At 39.9% G+C, this 24,483-nt stretch overlaps 1 protein-coding gene across 5 annotated transcripts in view; it reads left to right on the top strand.

The window, feature by feature from the left end:
* MYOM1 (myomesin 1) overlaps window positions 1–24,483 on the top strand; it is a 736,755-nt gene that overhangs the window by 435,155 nt on the left and 277,117 nt on the right. For all 5 annotated transcript variants that reach the window (XM_086965593.1, XM_086965594.1, XM_086965595.1 and 2 more), the window contains 5 exons: window positions 508–652; window positions 4,711–4,770; window positions 8,766–8,833; window positions 11,186–11,299; window positions 20,964–21,051. In XM_086965593.1, coding sequence (XP_086821719.1) covers window positions 508–652; window positions 4,711–4,770; window positions 8,766–8,833; window positions 11,186–11,299; window positions 20,964–21,051 — 475 coding nt within the window. The remainder of the gene's footprint in view (window positions 1–507; window positions 653–4,710; window positions 4,771–8,765; window positions 8,834–11,185; window positions 11,300–20,963; window positions 21,052–24,483) is intronic.

A 24,483-nucleotide genomic window follows, 5' to 3' on the forward strand; every position in this document is an offset into this window, starting at 1 on the left:
TGCGTTATGTTGCATAATATGCCTTTTCCTATCGCATAATTTAGTCAACCCTTCCACATAAATACGTCAATCCTGCTACATAATTTGGTGCTCTTCTTCCGCATAATGGAAGAGGTGTGGTGCAGCGGCCAAGGTACTTGATCGCCGGCGGCAGGTTAACCCAGCACCATGTGACTCTGGGCAATAGCTCACTTAATCTTCATGTGGGCCCCCAGCGCCGGGACACCACTTCGCAGATAGCTGTGCGCTTCACAAATACTAGTATTTCATTTCATTTCATAATTCCAGTGGACCTACTTAGTATGCACACAAGTCAGTTTTCTACATTTTGCAGCTTGTTCAAAAGCGTACTAAATACAACTCCTGAGTGAGTTGCTAAGACAACATCTCTAGCAGGCATTTTTGTTTGCTTTAAATGAACTTAAAAGGAACAGCAGCACTAAACAATTAAATGTATGCGTGAATGTACATTTCACTTCATTAATCCTATTTCTTACTTTCTCAAAGAAATACAAGATGCATATTGATCGTAACACGGGTATTGTTGAAATGTTTATGGACACACTGGAGGATGAGGATGAAGGCACCTACACCTTCCAACTCCAAGATGGAAAAGCGACCAACCAATCAAGTTTGGTACTTATTGGTGATGGTAAGTTAACAGCTTGATTAAGTTCAGCTAGTGATACCCACTCCTGACAACAGTGCCACATTTTCAAAGAAACACCGACCTTACTGAAGCTGGAGGGGGGAATGTGGATGTTGGTACATTCCTGTTTCTAAAAGGTAGAGATTGTTACGTGACAGTCAGAGGAACCAGTTTAAGTGCATCAAAACTTTGCCAAAATTGGTTTACAAAATGGGTTTCTATAGACTCATTGCTTTTCTGCTAGATGCGTTACCAAGGGCTAATTTGGAATTGTTCTGATAAGAGAGCCTTCCATAGGAACTTGTTCAGAGTTTGACAATTACAAGCAAGTTGAAATTGAAGCAATGTTCCTCTTCTTCAAACTATATTAGCTGACCACTCTGGCGTTGTTCCAGTGTCGGCATCTGGGGGGAGAGGTGGGTGGGGGAGGGGGGGCAGGGGGCGGATAGGTTGCAAATAAAATAAACAAAAAAAAATAGCATCAAACACTGAAACGCACCAGATGTCTTCCTCTTTTTTTTTATCTGCAGCCCGGCCACCAGGAAACTCCCTTGACCAATCCTGGTGCTGCTCTCATACCATGAGAGCAGCACCCTGATTGGAGGGAGCGGCCTCACTCAGCTCTCCACAGCGCTCTGGAAGCCTGCCCTTGCTCTGACTGTTCCAGATGTTTAAAGTGCGCATGTGTGACTGGCCATCGCAAGACAGCTGGCCAAAAAGACATGCACACTTTAAACAGTGCATAGACAGCCAACCTCCTCCCTGCTGCAGTCACTCAGCAGTGGCGTGCTTCCATCCTGACGCTCTGTTCGGACGGGGAATGAAAAATAAAATGGTAATGAATTACAATTTTATTTTTCATCTCTGGGGCTTTGGGTGGGGCGGCGCTCCTCCGTTCCAACAGAAGTTTTCATGATCAAATACCAGTTAGGTTATGTTCTGTTATATCGGATTTGTAAAGCGCAACTTTCACTCTGAGGAGATTCATGGCGCTGAGCGGGTCCACTAACAGATAAGGGTGGCCAAGACTGGAAAAAGGTTAAATGAGTGTTCTGCATAGAGTGTCAGGGGCTGTAAAAATCCAGGTATTCAAGGCCTTCCTGAATAAGGTTTCTGATTGAATTAATCTAAGACGAGTGGGCAAATTATTCCAGGCCTTAGTCCCTAACACTGCGATTGATTTCCCTTCTTTTGAGGCATATCTAAAAGCAGCGGGTTTTAACAGGTTAGCTTTGGATAATCTGAGGGTACGGCGTGGCACATAGTGTGAAAATCTAGCTCGGGAGGTAGTGAGGGCCTGAAGAGTGAAAGATATAGAAGGTAATGATTAGGATTTTAAGCAAGATTTTTTTATGAATAGGTAGCCAATGTAGGGCTTCCAGTGCAGTGGATGCCGATGAGCTCCTAGGCCATTTCAGGACGAGCCGGGCTGCCGCATTTTGTACCATCTGCAGTTTTTATTAGACTGACTTATTTGCTCCAGCATAGAGGCTATTGCAGTAGTCCAACCTAGAGGGAATTAGGGCCAACGCAACAGTCTGTCTCGCTGTACAGGGAAGTAGGTCATAAACTTTTTGAGAGATTTTATCAAACGGAAGCAGGTACCAGCCCCTATTTTTGTCTAAGACCAAGAATAACTTCGTGTCATCTGCGTATGAGATAGTCTCGATGTTAAAGGCGATATCAGACTAATCAAAGGAGCCATATAGACATTGAACAATATTGGACAGAGGATGGACCCTTCTGGACCCCGGAAAGCAGGAGTTTATCTGCTGACTGGTATTGTCCAAGAGTGATGACGTGTTTTCTATTTTGTAGAAACGATTTAAGCCATGCTAGGTCGAGGTGGGAGATGCCATATGATGCAAGATGGTCTAGGAGAATGACATGGGATACCATGTCAAATGCGCTGATAGATCTAATAAGACCAGCACAGCATTTCTTCCCTGATCCAGGGCAACATTTAGGGATTCTGAGCTGATTCTGTAGAGTGTTTGGGTCTAAAACCTGATTGATGGGGGTGAAGGACATTAGCTCCTTCTAGATAGGTCATGAGCTGTGAGTTAACTAGCTTTTTCGTAATCCTACTGAGGCAGGGAAGTAGGGAAATGGGTTGGAGGATGGTGGGATCCGCAAGTGGTTTAGCTTTGAGGGATTTAACTGCTGCTGTAGTCCTTTAATTCTTAATTAGCACCTGTTTTTAGCTTCTAACTTTGTTCTTTCATCAGCTTGTTATTGTACTTCCCACACCAAAACATGGTAGTTCGATTGTATGCTGTGTTATTCAATAAAATACTTGTTACACGTTTATCAGCTAGACAGTGTCAGTTCAACCCAACAAATATTACTAAGATTTTGCACTGCTGCAAAGTTATGCAAAGGTTTGCAAAGCAGTGCAAAGTCTGGGAATAGGATTTACTTTTCCAGTGCAAAACTTATTTTGCTCTGGAAAGGTGCCCTTTTCTCTACATGCGTTGCGCATTACACCCAAACATAAGATCAACAGAAAACTATCTTATCTACAGAAGACAACTCAAGAGTTGGCTTTTTCCTACATAACCACCATACTTAAACACAAATGTACAGTATATCCCTATGTATATAAACATTTAATTTGATTATATATGTGTATCTAGATATGTGCATTTCTTGATATAAATATATGTAATAATATGTACTTATGTATCTTTATATGTATTACTTTACTCCTAGTGTAAAAAAAAACATTGATTCTATCCAATCCACTACCCTGTTTTTGACCCTATACCTCTCTCAATATATACTCTCCCTCCACTCACTGATTCATCCCAAACTACTACTATGATCTCCAAAATAACCCTTCCCTCCTTTATCCCTCATTTGACTCATCCCAAAACTCATTTTACTACTATGATCTACTTAATCCACTTCTAGACATTCTTCCCTCCTTCATCTCTCCGTATACTCATCCCAAACCTCATCTTAATACTATAATGTACCAATAAACTGTTTCTAGACCTGTCCCTCTTCCATTATTCTTTACAATCCACCTAACAGACTCACATCTCCACTGTTCAAATTAACTCAAATTTCAATATACTAATCCACCGCTAATCCTTTTTGGGTCCCGAAGTAGTGTGCTACTGGGTGAAAAGGGTTTGACGCCTCGTATGGGGCAGTAAGCGCTTTTTAAGTACAATTACAATATTATAAAATACTGTGCCCCAGTTTGTATCAAAGTGGCTGTAGGTGGTTGGTATTTGGATATTATTGTGCAGGTACCCATGGGTTTTGACACAAAGCCCAGTCTAGTCTACTAAGATTGTCAAACCGAGCTTTGCATAAAAAACGATCCCTCCTTGAAGACCTGCTAAGTTGGATTTTTTTTTCATTTCGTCTAACATTTCAACCATTGCATGTGTGCTCCACTGTACAGCACACATGACATGTGTAGAATGTTTTTACAATTTCTACATACTTAGGATTTTGTAAAGGAAGGGAAACCTTCCAGTACAAAAACTATTCTAGACTTCATGCACACACCTTTTCACATAGGTACAAAGGTGTGTGTGTTTGTGTCACCAGGCAGCCTGTTTGTGCAACGGTGCAGGGGATAAATACGGCAGCAGGCCATTAGTAGTATATATTTGTGTCTATGCGCTGCTGGCTTCCCCGTGTACATTGCGTCACAGCAACTCTGGTTGTTGCGCTGCGTTGGAATATAATGTGGTATATCTGGCCCTCCATGTCTTCGCTATACAGTGAGTGCCGCAGATGGATGATTTTCTGACATGGCCATGCTGCTGAAGCCCCGTGTGCACAGCAGCACAGTAGTGACATCATCACTTGACGTTGTGTGACACTGCAGTGCAGAAGGATGCAGAAACTGACAGTGCTGTGTGGGAGACAGATATGCATCATGTATGTCCCATGCCATTGTAAAGGCATCCATAAACATCTCATAGACCATCAATTATCTACTCTAAACATGAGACATGGATCAATGTACACGTCATATGTTACTGGAATTACATAGCTAATTGCACAATAGATGAATATTGGTATTTTCTTTTGTTTTGCAGTGTTTAAGACGTTGCAGAAAGAAGCAAGTTTCCAGAGGCAAGAATGGTTCAGGAAACAAGGTAAAGCCGTTAGGTCACATTAGTCGTTTATGTCACTACGAAGAAAACCTACATTTTAGGATTAAAATGCCGGTAGCATTTGAAACTTTTGGTATATTTCATCCTCATGATCATATTTAAAATTTTATGTTTCAACATTTTGCCCCAGTAGTTTACAAAATGCTACTACAAAAGTCAAACAAAACCAACAAACAGCAAACAACTGCAGCAAAGTTTTGCTCAGACCAAATACACCCATTATATAAACAAAAGAGGGTGAAATGGCAGAGGAAAACATGTCTCACAGTATAAACTCTACTACTAACATAAATCTAGAATCCATACATCTGAAGGTTTGATGCGAAAACAAATCTCCTTAAAACACATTAAAAGACCAAGCCGAGAAGAGGGTCACCTTCAAACTCCTCACACATGCCTACAAATCCCTCAACAACATCAGACCCAAATACCTCAACGATAGAGTATCCTTCCACGTACCCAAAAGGAGCCTCCGCTGACTTCGTGCAGGCAGATGTCCCCCGCATCTGCAGAAACAGAACAGGTGGGAGAGCCTTTTCGTACATTGCAGCCAAGACCTGGAACGAGCTCCCTATGAACATCAGACGCTCCCCGACCCTGCACACGTTTAGGAAGGACCTCAAGACCTGGCTCCTCGACAGATCTGGAGCGGCTCCCCTCCCCCCCCACACCCACCCCCCAGCGCCTTGAGACCCTCAAGAATGAGTAGCGCGCTTTATAAACCCCCGATTGATTGATTGATTCTCAGTGTGACATTGCCTTTTATAGTGTACACAGTGAAACACGATAGGAGGTTCGAAGGTCCGACAAGCAGACGGTTGTTGTTTCATATCAATTCCATGGTGCCTCTATAGAGCACACTGCTGTAAGAGACAATTTGTAATATCTAAGTACCGTGAAGACAGATTGTTTCATCACAACAGTCAAAGTCACTACAATAGGACCGCTCTGGCAATCTTATCTTCTTGCCTTTATTTTTGTAGAGCTCTAATAAATCAATTTCATTTTTTCAAATATTGGTCAACTTTCAAACTGCAAAGCCTAACACACACCTTCTCTGGTTCTTGGTATTCATACCTCTTTCTAGGAAGGTACTCTCTACACTTCTATTTATAAGCCTTATTTCGTTGCCTCTTCCTGCTGCAGAGCCCCACCTGGGTAATAAACATTATGTGCATTGAGAGAATACCAGCTGTTGGCCAGTGCTTAATTTGTAAAAGGCCCATCCTCAGGAGGGCACTGCAGCTTGCACCACCCAGTGCCACTGTCAGTGCTGCCAATGACAGTACAAACTAAAGTACTAACCATCACACTCCTACAAGATTCACAATTCAGACTATTCCAGGCCATGCAAAGCTATAACAATGGCTTGAGTGGCAGATATTAGTAATTTTTATTGTATGTTAATTTATAAAACAACTATTGTTGAGCAAATTTCAAAATTAGACAGACTGCTCCACTGCGTGACAGACTGTCATAAGTGCTGGTGTTGATAATTAACTGCAGGTACCAAGCACCGGAAACCACTGACTCAAATTAAGCACTGTGTAGGTCCAGATGTCTGTCAATAGTGACAGCCTCCCTAGTGAGGGGCAAGCAACTGAAAGCTCGACGCAGAAGCCTGGGTCTGGCTCAGCTCGACGGCCTCTTGGAACCTCGAGAACACAATGTTCCGAGCTTCCATGTGTCTTCTGCCTGCCACCTATGCTCTAAACTCAAGCGTCAAACATTTAAGACAAAGCAGACGAAGATACTGAAACCAGAAAACCTGAGATCAATCCTAGCTACCTCGTTTACCCAGTAATATAATCCTAATGAAATAATTTATTTTCCCCACCATCTTTTATTCTTCATTATCACATTTGAAATATGAGAGTTCAGAATGTGATCTGTATAAAAAAGTCTTGTGTTTGAATTAATAGACCATAATGTCGCTCAATCTATAGTTGAAATCCAGGTCACATATAGGGTACATATGACAACTGACTCGCATCTTTAGTTCACCAATCGCATTGTCCTTTGGTCGAGGGACAGGAATGTTTCTTTGTTCAAAAACTACCACTTTTAAAAAGCGTCTCTCAATGCAGTGAAATAATCAGATTTTTTAAGATAAAAGTTTCTATTTGTTAACTAAATACAAAATGTTAAATATTGAAGAGACTTTATCATATTTGTAATTGGTGTTTGTTGCATGATTTACATGAAATATTACATCAAATATTTTCAAGGCTCAGTTCGAGTGAGGACTCTTAAAGTACAAGTGAGGACTCTTAAAGTTAAGCCAGACCATCTGCTTGGCTTTGGCGGGGCTCTCCCTGTTAATTTATTGACCCACCCACAATTTAGGTGACGATTGTGGAGTCAATCCGGATTGTTTGGCTGAGTGTGATTGCAGCAAACATAGATTTGTCCTTAGTGGCTCTAAACCCAGATGCACTTGCCTCCCCAAGGAACCTCTAGTCATTTATGTGCATTGGCCTCTTCATGCTTTATAAAAAAGTAAAATATGTGAGATTTATCACAGGTTACTCCCTTAGCCTTCTCTAACAAGGGAATCACACTGTCAATTCACATATTTTTGCTGTTAAAATGGTACTTATGTTAGCTAAAGACCTGGTCTCCTTGTTAAGAAAAAGTAATCAGCACACTGGATTGTTGAAATGCTTTGTACCAAAATTGCTGTAAGTATATTTATCAAGCTTCCTAGCTTTCAGCCATTTCATTGCCACGGTGGCAACATCTGCATTGGCTCTTTAAATGTCAGGTTTCACTTTGAGTCATTTGCCCTTGCCCAATCAAGTCCTCTCTATTTTGTGGGACTCTTGTGGGAATGCAGCCCCCCCTTGCATTCTGAGATCCAAAGTGAACAATCTTCTGCAAATACCACATTGTTGTCTTGTCTTTCAAATAACATGCATAATGCCATTTCATAGCCTTTGAGGTAGACCTTCCATTAAGGTTGGGGTCACATGTTTTTCTCCTTCAGTGTGACATACTCATTGAATCATTTATAACTGATTTATGTGTAACTTGAGTATGATTTGCAAAGCCAGAAACATCCACAGTATGCCTGTGGAAGTGTCATGTGTGTGCAAAAATGTATACTAACTATGCATATCTTTTATAGCCATTCATTCCCTATGGATATGTAGATGCGGTCGTTCCAAGGGGAGTGCTAGATGAGTGATTATGGAAAAACAATAAAAATGAGGTGAAAAGTCATGAAGACATATATAAGTGTGTGGGTATTCTGGGGCCTAAATCAAGTAACAAGTTCACTGCACAATACTGCTGTTTACAATGGTGTTGGGTGGTATCTGAAAAGCCACTTCCTTTATATATTGCCAGAAGAACAATCAGCCATTGATCAATTGTGGGGCTAAATAAACAAGGTGGTTCTATTGATGTACATTGTCTTTACTGGTTCATCATTTTGTTTCCCTGCATTCCCTAGTTGAATGCACCTGCTCCTTCCCACCTTGAGGTTCACTAATATATCTACTGCAGCTCTACCTAGCTTGCCCCTGTGCCATGTTTTCCAGAGTAGGAGATGTTGAGTATGTAAAAGTAGAAACTCCCTATATAAATCAAATCCAGTACTTCTGTTCATCATACCATCAAATAGCCAGTTAGGGCGTCTCTTTTTCAATAGTACACAGTTTAACAACCATACATGTAATGGAATGATTTGAGCTGATTGGCCATAGTTTGTGGTCATCATAGATCTGTAAACATCAGCATTCACCCCCTGATCATTTCAGGTCATCACTGGTTTACTAATCATTTCTCTACTGATGCAACTAGGAAGAAGTACTGTGTTGTAATATTTTCAGGCATATCTTGTGTAGGGAGAGGTTTATTATTGCACAAATGTTGCTAACAAACAGAGAACTGCTTTATTATAAATATACATATATATGTATCTCAATGATGTAGCCCATCTCCTGTTGTATAAATGATTTGTTTGCCTTTCCTAGGTCCTCACTTTGTCGAGTATCTTGGATGGGAAGTGACCACAGAATGCAATGTACTGTTGAAATGCAAGGTAAACATTGTCAATCATAATCTTGGCTAGACATACCTCGAAATGTAGCTTCCTTCTAACTTTGAGTTTATTCAAATGTACTAAAAAGCTTATTTGTTATGGTTTATAATACAAATATCAGCGTTAGGACTAGAAAGCTCTTGAAATCTTTATCTTGCATGGATTCCCCTTGTCATAACTAGCAATGTCTCCATTGCTGTAGACTAATGAACCTCTTACTGTAGAAAGAGCTGGAGCTGCATTATGAAGGTCACCTTTCTTTCTCTAGAATGGAATCACACTTCCCCACATTTAAAAGGGGTCATCTCCAAACAAGCACAATGATGGCCTTCTACTTATTCAGGGCATATTTCCCCTATCTCTTTTCTCTCTTCTACTCACATAACGCTCTGCAGAAATAATGGCGTATTTTACCCTCTCCTTCTGCCTTCCCTGCTGTCTGACCTTCTGTTTCTCTATCCTGTGCCTTCTGTCCATGGTCATTGTCTTTGCCCATCTACATTATCTGTCCTAATCTTAACTCTCCTCAGATCTGAATTTGGTTACACTTAATTGTTGTCAACCGAATCACTTATTATGGTGATCCATCAACCTATGAGTTTCAGAAGACATAAACCCTACAGGGTCTCCGTGACCTTCTGCAATTTTCGTTCCTAAAACCCCATCAGCATATACCCCTGTGATTAACTGTTTGTTAATTTACATGTGCATTCTCTGTGCTTTCTCTCACAGTCCATTCTATGTTTCATTACTGTAACTTTAAGTGGGATGAAAAAACTGGGGGAGGTCTCTTAAAGTGGTGTAGCCGATGTAATTAAGGACATAATTTCAAAACACATAAGCTAAAAATCAATGTGTAGCATACTGTGCCAACCAACTGGTATTTTGCTGCTTCTGTCATTGCATCCAGATATATAAAACAACAAGTAGCATTACACCTACAACAAGCAAGTACTATTCGCTTTGTCAGTGGTTGTTAGTTGCATAAGATAAATAAGCAACAACTACAGCTTCGTTGTATATAACATTGAAAATGCTTCAGTTCTGACATAAAGAGATTATAGAAGAACTATAATGAGTCTCTTTGAAATTACCTCAAAGGCAGTGAAGGGTGGTACTGCTGCAGTTATTTATTTATTTTTTTAAATGGAGAGCCTGATAGGGACACGTCTCAGCACCTACTTTCAAGAACTGTCGGTGCTGAGCACCGGCAGGACCCGGTCCACTTTAAGCCCTATCTTTTTGTAATTTTTGTTATAAATCGTACCTTCATAGTCGTATCTTAATCCCGTCTTAAACTGCATTTGTGTCTCTAGACTTTGCTTATAAAGGCCTCTCCTTACAGTAGGTTATAGTCTTCCATTTATAGTCCACTGTTGTGTTCGAACTCTGGCAAACTGGCCCCACAGTGACCAATCCTGTATCCTAAATTAAACATACAGGGTACCTCTGTATGTCCTTGCGGCAGGCATATGTCATTAGAAGACTCCGAGCCGAGCAAGATGGAACCAACAAAGGGTAGTTATACGTGTTCATACTTTTAATTGTCTCTGTATCACTGATATCAGCTTTAAACAACAAGTATGTGATGTATTATAGATGAAATGATTAAGAAAATCACCACAAAATTCGCACAAGGAGTTTTTTAAATCCTTTTTTTTAATCACCAAATTGGAAGTACATTTATACATATGGTTGCATTTGTATCTATATATATGGAAGAATTGTATCCTTTTTATGGCTTTTATGCTTTTATGCATCTTAACTTGCTCCTTTGTCTATGTACTTTTTAAGATCTTTGTGCTCGAAAATAAAGTTTTGATGATGACATAAGGTGAATATTGTGTAATCACTTTTACAAGAAATTATTCATGTGCAATCTACAAAATGTGTTGAATGCATATGCAAAATTGCTTTCCTCTAGCCAAGACCAGTGTAATCATATTATAGTTTAAAATGGCAAGTGTGAATTCTTCATTCTACAATTGAGAGATTAACTTTTCCATATTAACTTTAAACCTGAGGAAGCCCCCCCGCCCCGCCAATCGCTTCATGAATAATTTCTAGAAAAGAGGCATGGTTTATGGAAATAATTTATGAATAACCTTTTTTTTTTTTAAATTACTACTTTTGCTACATTTGTGATAAGAATGAATGTAAATTGTGTTTTCTTTTTAATTTGTATACAATACTTTTTACTATAAGTATATGTCATCTGGCGCTTGTCCCTTATTTTTGTCGCACTCAAAAGGTCTTCATCAAGATTGCCTGTCCCACTGGTGCCTTCGGGGTGAGGTTTCATAACACATTGTTTGTTTACTAAATAACAATCTAATCTTTTCACTGTTTTAGGTGGCAAATATTAAGAAAGAAACCAATATCGTTTGGTACAAAGATGAGCGGGATATTATGATTGATGAGAAACACGACTTCAAGGACGGCGTTTGTACTCTGCTGATCTCAGAGGTATCATATGCAATTCTTGATATGTTATCAATGTGCTGTTTCTTGCTTAGAACAAGGAGCTCATAGCTGTCTGAGTGCACACTATGCATACAGTTACCTGAATAGGGACCTCACAACTCAGGTCCTTCTACACATCACACTTTTTTCTAGGAATGGGAGGACGCAGTGAGGGCTAGAGCCGGGCAGAGGCATGCGTTCAGGGCAGGCTCTTCTGTAACAAGCGTCAGTGCAGCAGATCTCGGGCCACCTAGTGTGGTGTAAATAACTACAAAAGGCGTGAACATTGTTTTTTAATTTGCTTGGAGCACTGAAAATCCTCTCACCTTTCTAGCATAGAGTATCTGGGGCATGGAGGAGTTGTCTGACTCTGGAAGTAAGGCCAAGTTTTGGCAGGCTTGCTTAAACGTCTCAAGGTACTCTGATCTACCCAGGTATTTATGCCTTGTGTTGACTTATACAAATCCAATCATATGTTTCACAAATACTTTAAATATTTTTACAATCATCACAACTTATATATCCTTTGCCACTTTAGCATCGAGGAACACTTACATTGTCCATTTCCTGCCTATTAGACACAGCAGATCCCATTATTGCCTACTACATTGGATTAGGTGAAGCTAGTGAATGCTCACCAATTACCTTCTTGGTGACTTTCCTGCTCTACAGCTGGAGGTGCAGAGCACAGTACATTTGAAACCTATAAGTATACAAATTGAAAAATGATATGGACCCTTAAAATACTACAATTGGTCCTTGCTCATGGCAGCTCTTGACTCGCGAATCCTCAATGATGACTACCTTAATACCTGCTAACTCAGCACTAAGTTTTCATCAGTTTACTGTTTTTCCTTCACAACCTGATCAACCAGGGTGTTCCATGTGTGTTTTCTTGATCCTGAAAAACCAGGGCATCTAGTTACGGAAACACTATTTCACTGCAAGATGCATGCCATTTTTAATGTATTTAAAGGCTTTAGGAATTTGAAAGCTCACTTAAGTACTATTGTATATGTTAAAATGATTCCACTTTTCCTAAAATGACTCGAGATTTAAGCATTCACCAGTTAGTCAGTTTGATCTTTACAAAGTTACTTCATCTACGACTTTCCTCTGACTTCGAATTAGGGAATATTACTATTGTTCATCTGTAATCTACATGATGCTAAAGACTCCTATACTTAGAAGGTGTTCTGAAAATGTTTTGTCTGCACCTGTTGCATCAGATGAACTCATAAGTAGTATTCTGTGATACACCCAGAACCCACATCATGGGTGCATCCTGGAGTTCAATGTGGAACATAGCCTAAGCATGACAGCGGACCCAATAGCACAAGTCACACCTAACCTGTATATCCCCAGATAATCAAGCACACAATATATCTGATATGTGCACTCAATATCATCACTTGTTGTCAAGGTGCAATCTAAAACAAAGGACTATAAATGTAAACACACAGTAAGGTGCACCAAATTGCCTATTTTTCTTTTTTTTGTTATCAACAAAATAAACAGTCCAAAAAGGAGGGGTTTCCCAATTGTATGCAAATCTTCTGTTATTCTGTAAATTGTTTAAAAATGCTTGTATAACAAAATATATCTGACAGTTAAAAAAAGAAAAAAAAGAAATGTGGTGCACCTTACTGTGTGTTTACATTCAATGTGAAACATCTCTCAAGTTTGAAAGATCTAGAAGAGGAAGGCTAAATTCAAAACTGGTTTTCAGGATCCCACTGACTATGAAAATGTGTTCCATTCATATTATTGGTATGTAAATCTATCCTTTGTGGCTGTCCCAAAACATTTGCCTGAACTAAAATTGGCCACCTGTGATCTAGAAAGTTCCTTCTTGCTGCAATATTCTGCTTCCACTCTATAACCCTCACTTCGCATCTAGTCTTCTGTTTAGCTGTGTGTGTATTTTTACTTGCCTGGTACTTAGGAGCATACTGTGTTGCCTGTGTTGCTGGAATTAGGGGTGTGAGGTGCTGTAGCGCCCCCATAAAACATGAAAGAGTTTGGGTGGTGAATCAACAAAGGAGCCCTACAAATGTTTTTCTTCTGGAAGCATTTTTTGTGTTTTCAAAGACAAACTATCACATATCTACTATATCTTTAGTGAGGTGACCTTATTGGTCAGTACTTCCACTCTAAAAGTGTGTGACTGCTTGGGACACTTCTAGCCATAAATGTGTACTGAAGGAGCCAACAGAGACAAAGAGATTATAAACATGTGCAAAGAGTCAGAGATATTGTGTTTGATGCTCTACCAATGTATTTTAGTGTGCCAGCTTTTTGAGATTGAATTTTGTTGCCTTACAGCTAGTATGTGCCTGAATGCTTCTTGAGCCCAAGTCCCTTGCTAATAGTAGTCCAGGAGGCATGCTGTCTTTCCATCATTCCATTCTTTATCACCCGTTTGTCAAATCTACCTTGCAGAAAGAAAGCAATGTTGCCCATGCAGCTGTGGATAGGAGATGTTGGAGCTCCCACACTCCTTAAGAGTGTAAAGAATGAAAAGGATATTCTAGATATTAAACACAGTACATTCCTATTACCCCCTCTGGCTTCAGAATGCCTCATCATGGGATTGAGCATCTGTCTGCTCTTCGATATCTCCAGTATGGAAGTCCTGATCAAAATTATGACCCCCCACGAATGCCCCACATGTAGTTGTGTATCATCAGTGTGAGCCCAGCAACCAGCACAGAGGAACTCGGATGAGTAAACAAAAAACGGCATAGAGGTTTGCAAGTCCAGGAGAGAAGGATGACCTCTTTGGGACTCCACCGTCATCTCTTAGTTAGGAAGTATAGACACTGTTCAGGGTCACCCAAAGATGTGGGGCGACATGAAAGAGAAAAAAACTTTCCAAAGGAATGTCTCATACTCCAGCCTCCATGATCCTGTGGTCTGATTCTTTTTTTTTTTAAATTATCTTTTTATTGTAACGTCAAAGATATGGTCAATGCATACAAGAAATCATTACTTATATGTGTGTTACAGATTCGCAATCATGCAGAGTTTTCATACATTTTGCTGGTGAACAGTACTTGGTGGTCACTTTCTACATATTTTACAGCGTTAATTGTTCGTCAAGGGAGGGGACAGTTGGAGGTTCGCATGCATTTCCACGGTAAACATTCCATTTAGTCCAGATCGCTATCCACTTTCGGGGACAGACACGGGCTACGGACACTGTTTTTTCCGATATCATACACCAGTCCATATCCTCTTTTCAAGCGTTGAGCGTTGGTGGTGTCATTACTCCCCAAAGATGGGCGATGTTTTGCTTAGCTGCCATCTGTCCAAGTGTTGCTCATGTTTTACCTTTTACGTTTAGATCCGTGGGCTCCCGAATATTCAGAAGACACCGTTTGGTTTCCAGCTGCATGTCCACTCCCACACTGTGCTCATACACTCGTGCTCCTTTTTCCAGTGGGTTTGGATTAGTGTACACTCCCAGAGTATATGTAGAAAGAACCCCTCCAAGCCACATTGCCTCCTACATGTCTCCTCTTCACTCCTGCCCATCAGAACCAATCTGTGTTCTGAGAGATATACCCGGTGTATAATTTTTAATTGGACCAGCCTTAATTTCGCTGAGACAGACACCTCCTTAGGGGAAGAGAGCGCTTCCTGCCATTCCTCGTCCTCTATCTCTAGGCCGTCCCTCCCCCATTTCTCCCTCAAAGACACTAGGGGATCAGAAGTGTGGTGTATTAGCTTTTTATATGTGAGGGAGATAGCTTTATTTGGCAGGTATCCATCAAGCAATCTATCTTCTACAGGAGAGGACTCCTGGAGGGATGTTCCTGCTGGAATGTTGGCCTGACGGGAGTGCCGGACTTGTGCATACCTGAAGTATTCTGAATATGCCAGTTCATATGTTTGCTGTAACAAGGCAAATGACACCACTCCGTTTGGTCCCCAGAGGTCACCCACTTGAGAGATGCTTATTAAGTTCTACTTGTCAAACCCTTTAGTCCGGCCTAGTGTACCCAGTCGTTCAGAATCCCAGAGCTGGGTCGCTAGCGTGAGTTTATCGACCCATCCCAAGTTGCGATTTACCACATGCCAGAGTTGAACCAAGTGTCTTGTAGGTGCCCGTAAGAGGATATTTATGTGGTCTGGAATAAAGCGCCCCCGCAAATCCACCACCCGGGAGAATCCACCTGTCCATCCCATAGCCGGGTTCGTCCCTATTGCGGTACGCACATTGGTTAATGGCTGAAAGGTGTGCTGCCCAGTAATATTTTTTAATGTCAGGGAGTGCTATACCCCCGTCATACCAACCAAGTGTTAATTTGTGGAGCGATATCTGTGGTTTCCCGTTGGGTGGCTTCGATGTTTTTGAAATACCCCTGTGGGACTAAATCTGGATAATTCTGGAGGGTGTGTAGGAAACGCGGTAGCACCATCATTTTAAAAAGGGCCGCACGTCACAATAGTGACAGCTGGAGCGTTTTCCAGGTGATAGCATCTCGTTTGAACCTTTGTAGGGGTGGGAGGAGATTTCGTTCGTATCGGGTTTTGGCATCAGTGGTGATAAAGATACCTAGGTACTTGAACCCTTCAGTGACTATCTGAATCGGGCAGTCAGTTGGCGTTTGGGGAGGGGCTCCGTGTAGGACATAAAACAATGATTTGCTCCAGTAAATGGTATAACCAGAATTTCTCCCGAAGCTGGTGAATATGCCCAAAACCACGCTTGGTGATTTATAGGGGGAAGTGAGGTAGAGGAGGATGTCGTTGGCATATAGTGAGATCCGCTGTGGTCTGATTCTTGAACAAAGATGACAGCTCTAAAAGTTAGCAGACCACTGACAGAATATCGGCGATCAAAATATTGAGCTGACAGAATATCGCTGACAAAATATCCACTACCAGAAAATCGATTTCCTATCTACAAACAGGTAAGTACAAAAATATTGAATCCTAAATATCTTTGTAAAAAATATAGTTTGCTAAAATATCGACCTTTTTAAATCTCCTAAAAGTAATGATAAATTATAATTAAGTAAAATATAATGAAAACACTTAAATAACGTTAAAATTAATACATAACAAATGTGAGTTAAAAAACATGCATTTTTATTTTTCATTACATATATATTAACTTAATAATATTAAAAAGTAATTAATATTTTTATAAATTAAATGTTAAAAACATAATTTTCAATATAATTACATCTATATAAATAAATGTATAATATAAATATAAAAATTAATTATATATAACTTAAAACATTAAAATTAATTAAAAACTTTTTTTATATTTTACACTACACTAAATATAACAATACTAAAAAATTGCATAGAGTAAAAGATTCAATTTCTATTTCCACTCCAACAAGTGGTACAGTCGAGAAAATGTTGGATAGCGGGTAAATACAAATTACTATTCCCACTCCAGCGAGTGGAACAGTAGGGAAAGCGTTGGATAGCGGGAGGGTAAAAATTACTATTCCTACTTCAATGAGCGCAACAGCAGGGAAAGCGTTGTATAGTGGGAGGGTAAAAATTACTATTCCCACTCCAGTGAGTGCAAAAGAAGGGAAAGCGTTGGATAGCGGGAGGGTAAAAATTACTATTCCCACTCCAGTGAGTGCAACAGTAAGGAAAGCGTTGGATAGTGGGAGGGTAAAAATTACTATTCCTATTCCAGTGGGTGCAAAAGTAGGGAAAGCCATCACTTTTTACCCTTCCGCTAACCAACGATAGCAGAAGGGTAAAAATAATTATTCCCACTCCAGTGAGTGCAACAGTAAGGAAAGTGTTGGATAGCGAAGGGGAAAAATTTAATATACCTAATCCTGAAATATAATTAATATTAATTAACAACTAATTATTTTGTAAATATTAATTTGCCTCCCACCATTTTCCCCTATAAATATCACCTACAATATTGTAACATATTAATAAATTAACATAATGTATAAAAAATTCATTAACGAATTAGAATGAACAATATAATTAAGTAACATACTTACAAATGAATTGTTAAAAATTAATACCTAATTAATTACTCATGCATAACACATATACAATTAACATAATTACCAATAAATTATAAGTAATCTATTTATAATTTATTATGAATAAATAATTAACTTAATTAACAATATAAATTATTAAATATTACATTATTAAGTAATAAAATAATACATTAATTTATTTCAATTAAATTACTTCCCACCCTATTCCCCTATAAACCCACAGCCCACTACAGAATTAAATTATGCAAATAATATGTAACATATAATTAATTAATTCTAAATAATGCTAAAAATATGTTATAATTAAATTACTTCCCACCCTATTCCCCTATAAACCCACAACCCGCTACAGAATTAAATTGCACAAAAATGAATTAACATAAGATTCATTACTTTTACAAAATTCAAACATACATTACAAAATAAATGCATACTTTTAGCAAATATACTAACACTTAAAACACTTAAAAAATCGACATTACTAACTTCGATATTATGGAATTCGATATTTCTTACCTGCATTTTGATATTCTGCACCACTATATTTTTGCAATTCGATATTCTGTCCATTCAATATCAAAAACTCGATATTCTGTCCAGTCGATATTTTTCGATATTGTGACTAGTTACCAAAGTTAGCACATCCCGCAACCTCCTATGTCCACGGATATCTTCAGTGTTCATGGTACTAGTTTGGTCTGATTCCCAATGTTTGAAACTCCGACTATAGTGCATCAAGGATATACAGTAAATACAATTTATTGGACTGCCATTCTTGACATAAATTTTAGTACCTTATATATAAAAAAGAAATTAGCCAATGTGCAAAAGCTACTTATTAAAATGCTTTCATTATAATTATTTCACCTGGTGAAACATGAGGCAGTGTCGTCATTAGTAAAGATGAGGGCAAAGACCAGCTTGTGAACATAGTCCTCTTAATTAGAAAGCAGAGGACTTTGGGAAAAGCATGTTTTTTAAAAACCGTCCTTAAAATATTTAAATGTGGATTCGTCTTATTTTTCCACCATAAAGTACATTGACTTTTCTTTAGGGGGTGGATATATTAATTAAACAACATGGTCTATTCCATCACCTGCTGTCAAATTTTTGACAGCAAAGTACAACGATTCAGTTTTTTCCACAAAATTTGCAGTTATTCTTTACAAATATAAATGTAATGTCGGATATGTAGTTGATACAGAGTCTTGTTCTATCACTGCACGTGTCTAGTGGCAGTTATAAAGTTAAATATTTGCTCAGATATGCTCAGACGTGTGAATTGTACTTTCTATGTTTCCAGGTAACTGACAAATTGTGTGCACTTAAATGTTGTCAATCACCGTTCCCGACTTCTCAGCGGCGCAGAGCGTAACATCAGAGTAACTCATAAAAGGCGAATTCCTGTCACAGAGGCTTCTTTCCATCACTTCTTAAATTATGCATGTGGCACATTGCTTTTAGAGAGACCGCAGTCGATTACAGAACAAGACAGCCATTAGCTTCACTGCCTGCCCTTAGATCGTAACCAAAAGAGCAAAAACAGCCGTAAGCAAGGGAGTAGAGCAAGCCTGTGCGGCACAAGGTGACCATAGCCCTTGCGAGATCCCCTATTCAGACCGAGGCCAATGAATATCTGTAAGATATGGGAGGCTGAGAGGGACCCTCATATTCTGCAGGGGTGCCCCATAATTTTGCATTATAACACAAGCCACAAACCAGTGCCATAACACAAAATGATGCCCCGCCACCCCTGCAGAATTTGGTAAGGACCCCTGAGTATCTAATATCTCATAGACATCCATAGGCCTTGGGTTGAATGGGGTCCTCAGATGGGTGGGGGTTCCCGCACTGCAGGAGCCTGTGTTATTCCCCTTCCTTAAACCTTGTTGTTATATGTCTACAGCTGCCACAGGGGCAATATTATGGGAATAGAGCTGAACAGATTCCCAGCATAGCTTGTTGTTCCGGGTGTGTGCTCAGCTCTGGGATCAGACTACATGCAGATGATGCGCAAGACGTGACCCTTTCAACCCGCGGCTGAATCAGAAATGGCTGGACTTTGACTAGTGATTGTGAGACCTGGAGAAAATAGCTGGCACTACACTGAGGCACTGCATTAAGGCAGGCCTCTCAGCATCCATGTCCTGGGAGCCCTGAGACAGATGACCTCTCACAGCCCAAGAGATCTTTCCTGAATGAGCAAATTCGCACTGACACAATTAAAGACAACCAAGAGAGATTTCTTCTCCACAAGAGGTAAAGAAAGACACACAATAGAAAGAGGCCCTGATCTAGTGACTACGAGAGACAATGGCTGCAGCAGAGCAAATAGATACGAGTCTGAAATCAAGCAGGAGTCTTCTGTTCACTCATATGAGCCCAGAAGGACAATTAAATAGGAAACCTTGCGGACTATGGGCAGAGAACTTCTGGATCTAAAACCTCAGGCCCCAGCCCAGCCCAGCACTCCACAGCATTGAATGAGCCGACTTTAGAGAAAACTTACTGTTCTCGGAAGCAACCGAAGAATTCCTTAAAGGATTTAAGGAACACGTGTCAAGGCTAGGATTACCATATCCTGCACTGGTGTGAAGTGTTCCACCTTAAATTAACTGGGTACATGTCTGATTGACCAACAGAGCACCACATTTGGAGAAGCAGGGATTTGCTAAGCTCAATTGTTTTAAGCCCAAGAATGTGTCTATAGAAAATGGAAGCCAAACAGTTGGGCTTGGAGCTCAGCGCCTCAGGCTGAAATCATACCTTACAACTTTGGAGAAATATATATGGTGTTGTTAAGAAAAGGTTGATGAGCCACCTCCAGGAGATGAAAGGGCAAGCGTTACAAAAACACTATGAACAAAAGCAGATAGGAATGTCTGACATTGTTTGCTCTAGCCAGAAGCAGGTGATGCCAAATTGGAACATGGCTCAAAATAATGAGACCTGAAACATCCGTTTGTGGGTGGAAAGAAGATCTAACTCACTTCATCCTGTCCTCCCCACTATAGTATCCAAGAAGAGAGAAAACAATCAGGCTGTTGGTCGTGAAGGAGCCAGAAATTCAATTCTATTTATTTTGGCACCATTTTGAATCCGCAACCCGGGAAGTGACTCAGGGTCTGGCAAACGCATAGCTAGTAAAGTGGAATAGTGTGGAGAAGAGAGAAATGCCTCCAGTAAAGAAGCAATTTAGATATGTGGCACGTAATCCACCCAGGAAAAGACACTGACATGATGTACTTTATTTTCTTAGGAATATGAAGCCATTTTATGAGCCGAAAAAGACCATCTTCTGCTTTAACTGGTTTTAACTGTTTAATTGTTTTACGGCACACATTTATTTCGTATTGTCTGAAGGTGCGAAAGGCCAGAGGGCAAAAACTCATAAAATAGATTTAAAATTTCTTGTAAGCTCTATAGGTTAGTATGAAGCCTTTATCAAATAGCTTGCCTCTCTGTGTTCTCCTCTTCCCTACACCTCTCCATCGCTCCACCGCTTTAAGATCTGTTTTGCGCCATGCTGAAGATTTCTGCTCATGGAGGGATCAACCGGAGAGATGAGAGCAAGTACAATGTGAGAGTGGTGTGCAAGGTCTGATGAGAAGTTGCAGAGCTCTTTACCCATCCTCAAAAAATATGTTTAAAAACTCTTTTTACAGTTTTCCAAGAAGGATACTGGTGTTTATGAAGTGATCCTCAAGGATGACCGAGGGAAAGACAAGAGTATGCTGAAACTGGTGGATGCAGGTAAGGGATGCTGGCAATACAGCCACATGATTTTGTAAGAGAGATGAAGAAGGAAGATCTCAGTGTAAGTTAAATTTGAATTGATCAAATGCCTGAAACAGCAAATCAGATTATTTGGTGAAGACAGTATCTTTGGTATGATCCTTTGCAAAAGCCATTCCAAGTGGTAAGCATGAGGTCAACCAGTGAACTTGATTGATTCCTTTGGGTAAGGCTCACGCAATGAACTTTGTTCCCAGCCATTCAAATTAGGTATTACAAGCAATGAGCAATGCGTCATCAGATACACTTATCCATGGTTATGAGAGGGTCGCTAATCTCATTCTGGGGACAATGAAAGTTTATGCATGAAACAGGATTACAAATCAGGTGCAATTTAGACCTGGTGCAGAAGATTCACCCTTTGATTAATTCAGGTACAGTTTGGTGTAATTTCTCATTCCGGGTATCAAACTTGGAATCAGATGCAGTATGTGCACCTACTGATCACCACACCCTCCCCCCACAAACAGTATTTACCAGGCCCATGATTTGCGCATGACATGTAAATAAATATTTAGTTGATTAAGCTGGCAAGTCCTTAATGGAACAATGTAAGTCAAATGGTGCTTTGGTTACTTCTTTCTGTTATCTTCGATAGAGTGCTACAGCACCTGTGAGTGCTACGTATTGCCAAAATGTGGCAGCATTTGTGTACTTTAAAATAACCTGCTGTCATCCAGGGTGTTTGAATGTTTCATAAACTTGGCATTATCAAGACTGCGTTGTGTCATTCTATGGAGTACCCGGAAGCAGACCCTCTCAAACAGGATGTCACAAGACCAGGTGGAAGTGCAGTAGGATCTTCTGAACGCCTGTAATGGTGCTACCAGACAGGCTCCTGTACCCATTAAATCCCTCTTTGTGAAAGTGATACCAAGCGAAAAAGTAATTAAACAATTAAAAGTTATTGTAGCGACATTCAAGACCAATACAAATTGCTTTCTAGTACATTTACCATGGGAGAGTGAGGATAAATATTACTTTCCCTAGTGTCCCAAAAACATTTGTCAACGTATGATACTTTAGCTTATATTGAAAATGTGACTGTAAAACAAAGAAACTACTGTACAGTACAGTTAGATGGCAAGGGCATAATTTTAGCTAGCGGCCTGTAATAACGGTAATTTCCCTTTGCTGTACTTTGCAACCCCTGCAATGTTACTAGTCTTGACTACAGATGTACAATTAAGTGTGACTCTTTATCATCAGCTAATTCTAGCAGTGGGCAGTTTATGCCTGATAATAATTACCAGGATGTTGAGCGCTCCTTTGAAGACAATGGAGTGCTCTGCGCTCCTAATGGCTGGTATAAGCCCAAGCTTCAATATTCCAAAAGCCTTTTAGAGCCAGAGGGGATTTCAACCCCCTCTGACTCCATGAGGCCTTTGTTTTACAAATTTGAGCATTCTGCCCTCCAGGGGAGGAATGTTCTAATAACCATAGAGCCCTCCATAGCGGGCTCTACCAGCCACTAATGGCTCACTCCTTAGTTAAAGGCCCTCGCCGAATGCTGAAGCTGTCCTTTAATGGCCGATAGAGCCCGCTACATCGGGCTCTAAGGCTATATTAACATACTTTGATGTAAGTTTTTATAAAGATTTGTAAAATGTATCATACCGTTATTCCAGATGTCTACAGACCATTTACCATTATTGTTAAATATTCATCATCAGACCTCAAAAGACTAAACATAAATCAACACTTTCTATATTATTTTGATAGTGTTTCAGTGATCTTCACATTTTTTCACTCTCGGTTCTGTACATCCATACGGCTTATTAATGCTAATTTTACGAGGCAAACTTCTTTTGAATAATACAATTTGGAGTATTAGTACTCCTTCATCGGATCTCCCCTAAATTATTTAAATTACTCCCCAACAATAACATGTTGGGGAGTTAGAAAAGATCACGCATTCCTAATTTTCTGCCAAAAATGTTTCTGAATTCTAGTCACTAAACCCGTATTACGCCAGTGAAAATCAAACAATGCACTTGAATGAACCCTCTAACAATCTCAGTAAAAACATGAATTTGTCGATATTTCCTATGAGTAATTTCACAGTCCAATCCTCTGTATTTATAGTTGCACAGACCCACATCGAAATGTATAATTATGAAGTTTTTTCAGTAATGAAGCGCTTCCTTCAAGCGTTTTGAATTCTTTGAAGCGGCCATTCATAAATCACTATCATAGCATGTTATCCAATACTGTCCTTTAATATTATTACCGTTTGTTCTTGTCAACCATCACTCATTCTGAAACAAAATCTTTTTGATGTGGCATCAGTATACTAACTTCCTACATAAGTGTACTGGAAGTTCAAAGTTAATATCCAATCTGTTTCCGCTTTTAGTCTTTCCTCCGTTTTTATAAGACAGCTTGTTGTCCCTTCAATGGCCCATTTTCTAATCGCAGTTTTTCTGGTCCTTTTATGGGCACTGTGGACTCATGCATTTCTAAGGATCAGTAAGCAGGCAGTAGTATAGAACTTTGAGGATTTCTAGATGAATGCCACATATGGCGCCCAGAGCATTGTTCCATGTTCGTGGTGTAATATAGCCTTATAGCCCACTGCTGAGGGCTATACAAGTTGTTAAAGGCCCTAAAACTGAATTACAGGGCTAAGCCGCAGTTGAGGGCTTATAACAAGGCAGAGGTCCTTTAACAAACATTGTAGCACAAGGCGGAAGGCTAATAGAAGATTTCACCCACTGAGAGTATAATGTTTTCAAATAAAAAGGTAGAAACAGAAAAACAAACATTGGAATGTTAGACCAGAAGGCAAATACCAGCCATTATCAGTCCTGAGTCATTTTAGTGGCTACCATGGAGCTCCCAACATTTTAATGTTCTAATAGAATGTATGTGTTTTTTGCCATCTCTCTGTGTACAGTGTTTTAGAATGTCTCTTTTAAAGGGGGTGGTGGATCCCTTCTGTTTGTCCCAGTGTCCAACACTTGACATTTGGCTTGCTCCCGACCTGTCTGAAGCCAAGATAATGCATCAGCACACCTTCTGTCAGCAATGAATCTTCTCCACCACCCTCCTCCCTGAACCATACCACACGACCCTAGGTTAACCACCATGCCTGGAGAAAAAGCGAATTAATCTATCAGCACATCTCCTATTAGTGGCAAGTCCTCTTGATTACATATAGGAGAAAGCTGTTATTATAGGATACCCCTGTTGTTGCGTGTCAGCAGGCTGGCGGTACGGCACTACGTGAGTGCATAAATCTGGCACAAGACTATGACACTCACATTGCGAACACATGTCCTGTTTACCTGTTACCTATAAAGACACAAAAAATAATCATCAATAATCCAAATAAACAGACGATTGGAGAGGTTGTTGCCATAACTCTGACATCCCCATATCCAGGTAACA

Source organism: Lissotriton vulgaris, chromosome 4_1, assembly GCF_964263255.1.
Source record: "Lissotriton vulgaris chromosome 4_1, aLisVul1.2, whole genome shotgun sequence".
Lineage (NCBI taxonomy): Eukaryota > Metazoa > Chordata > Amphibia > Caudata > Salamandridae > Lissotriton > Lissotriton vulgaris.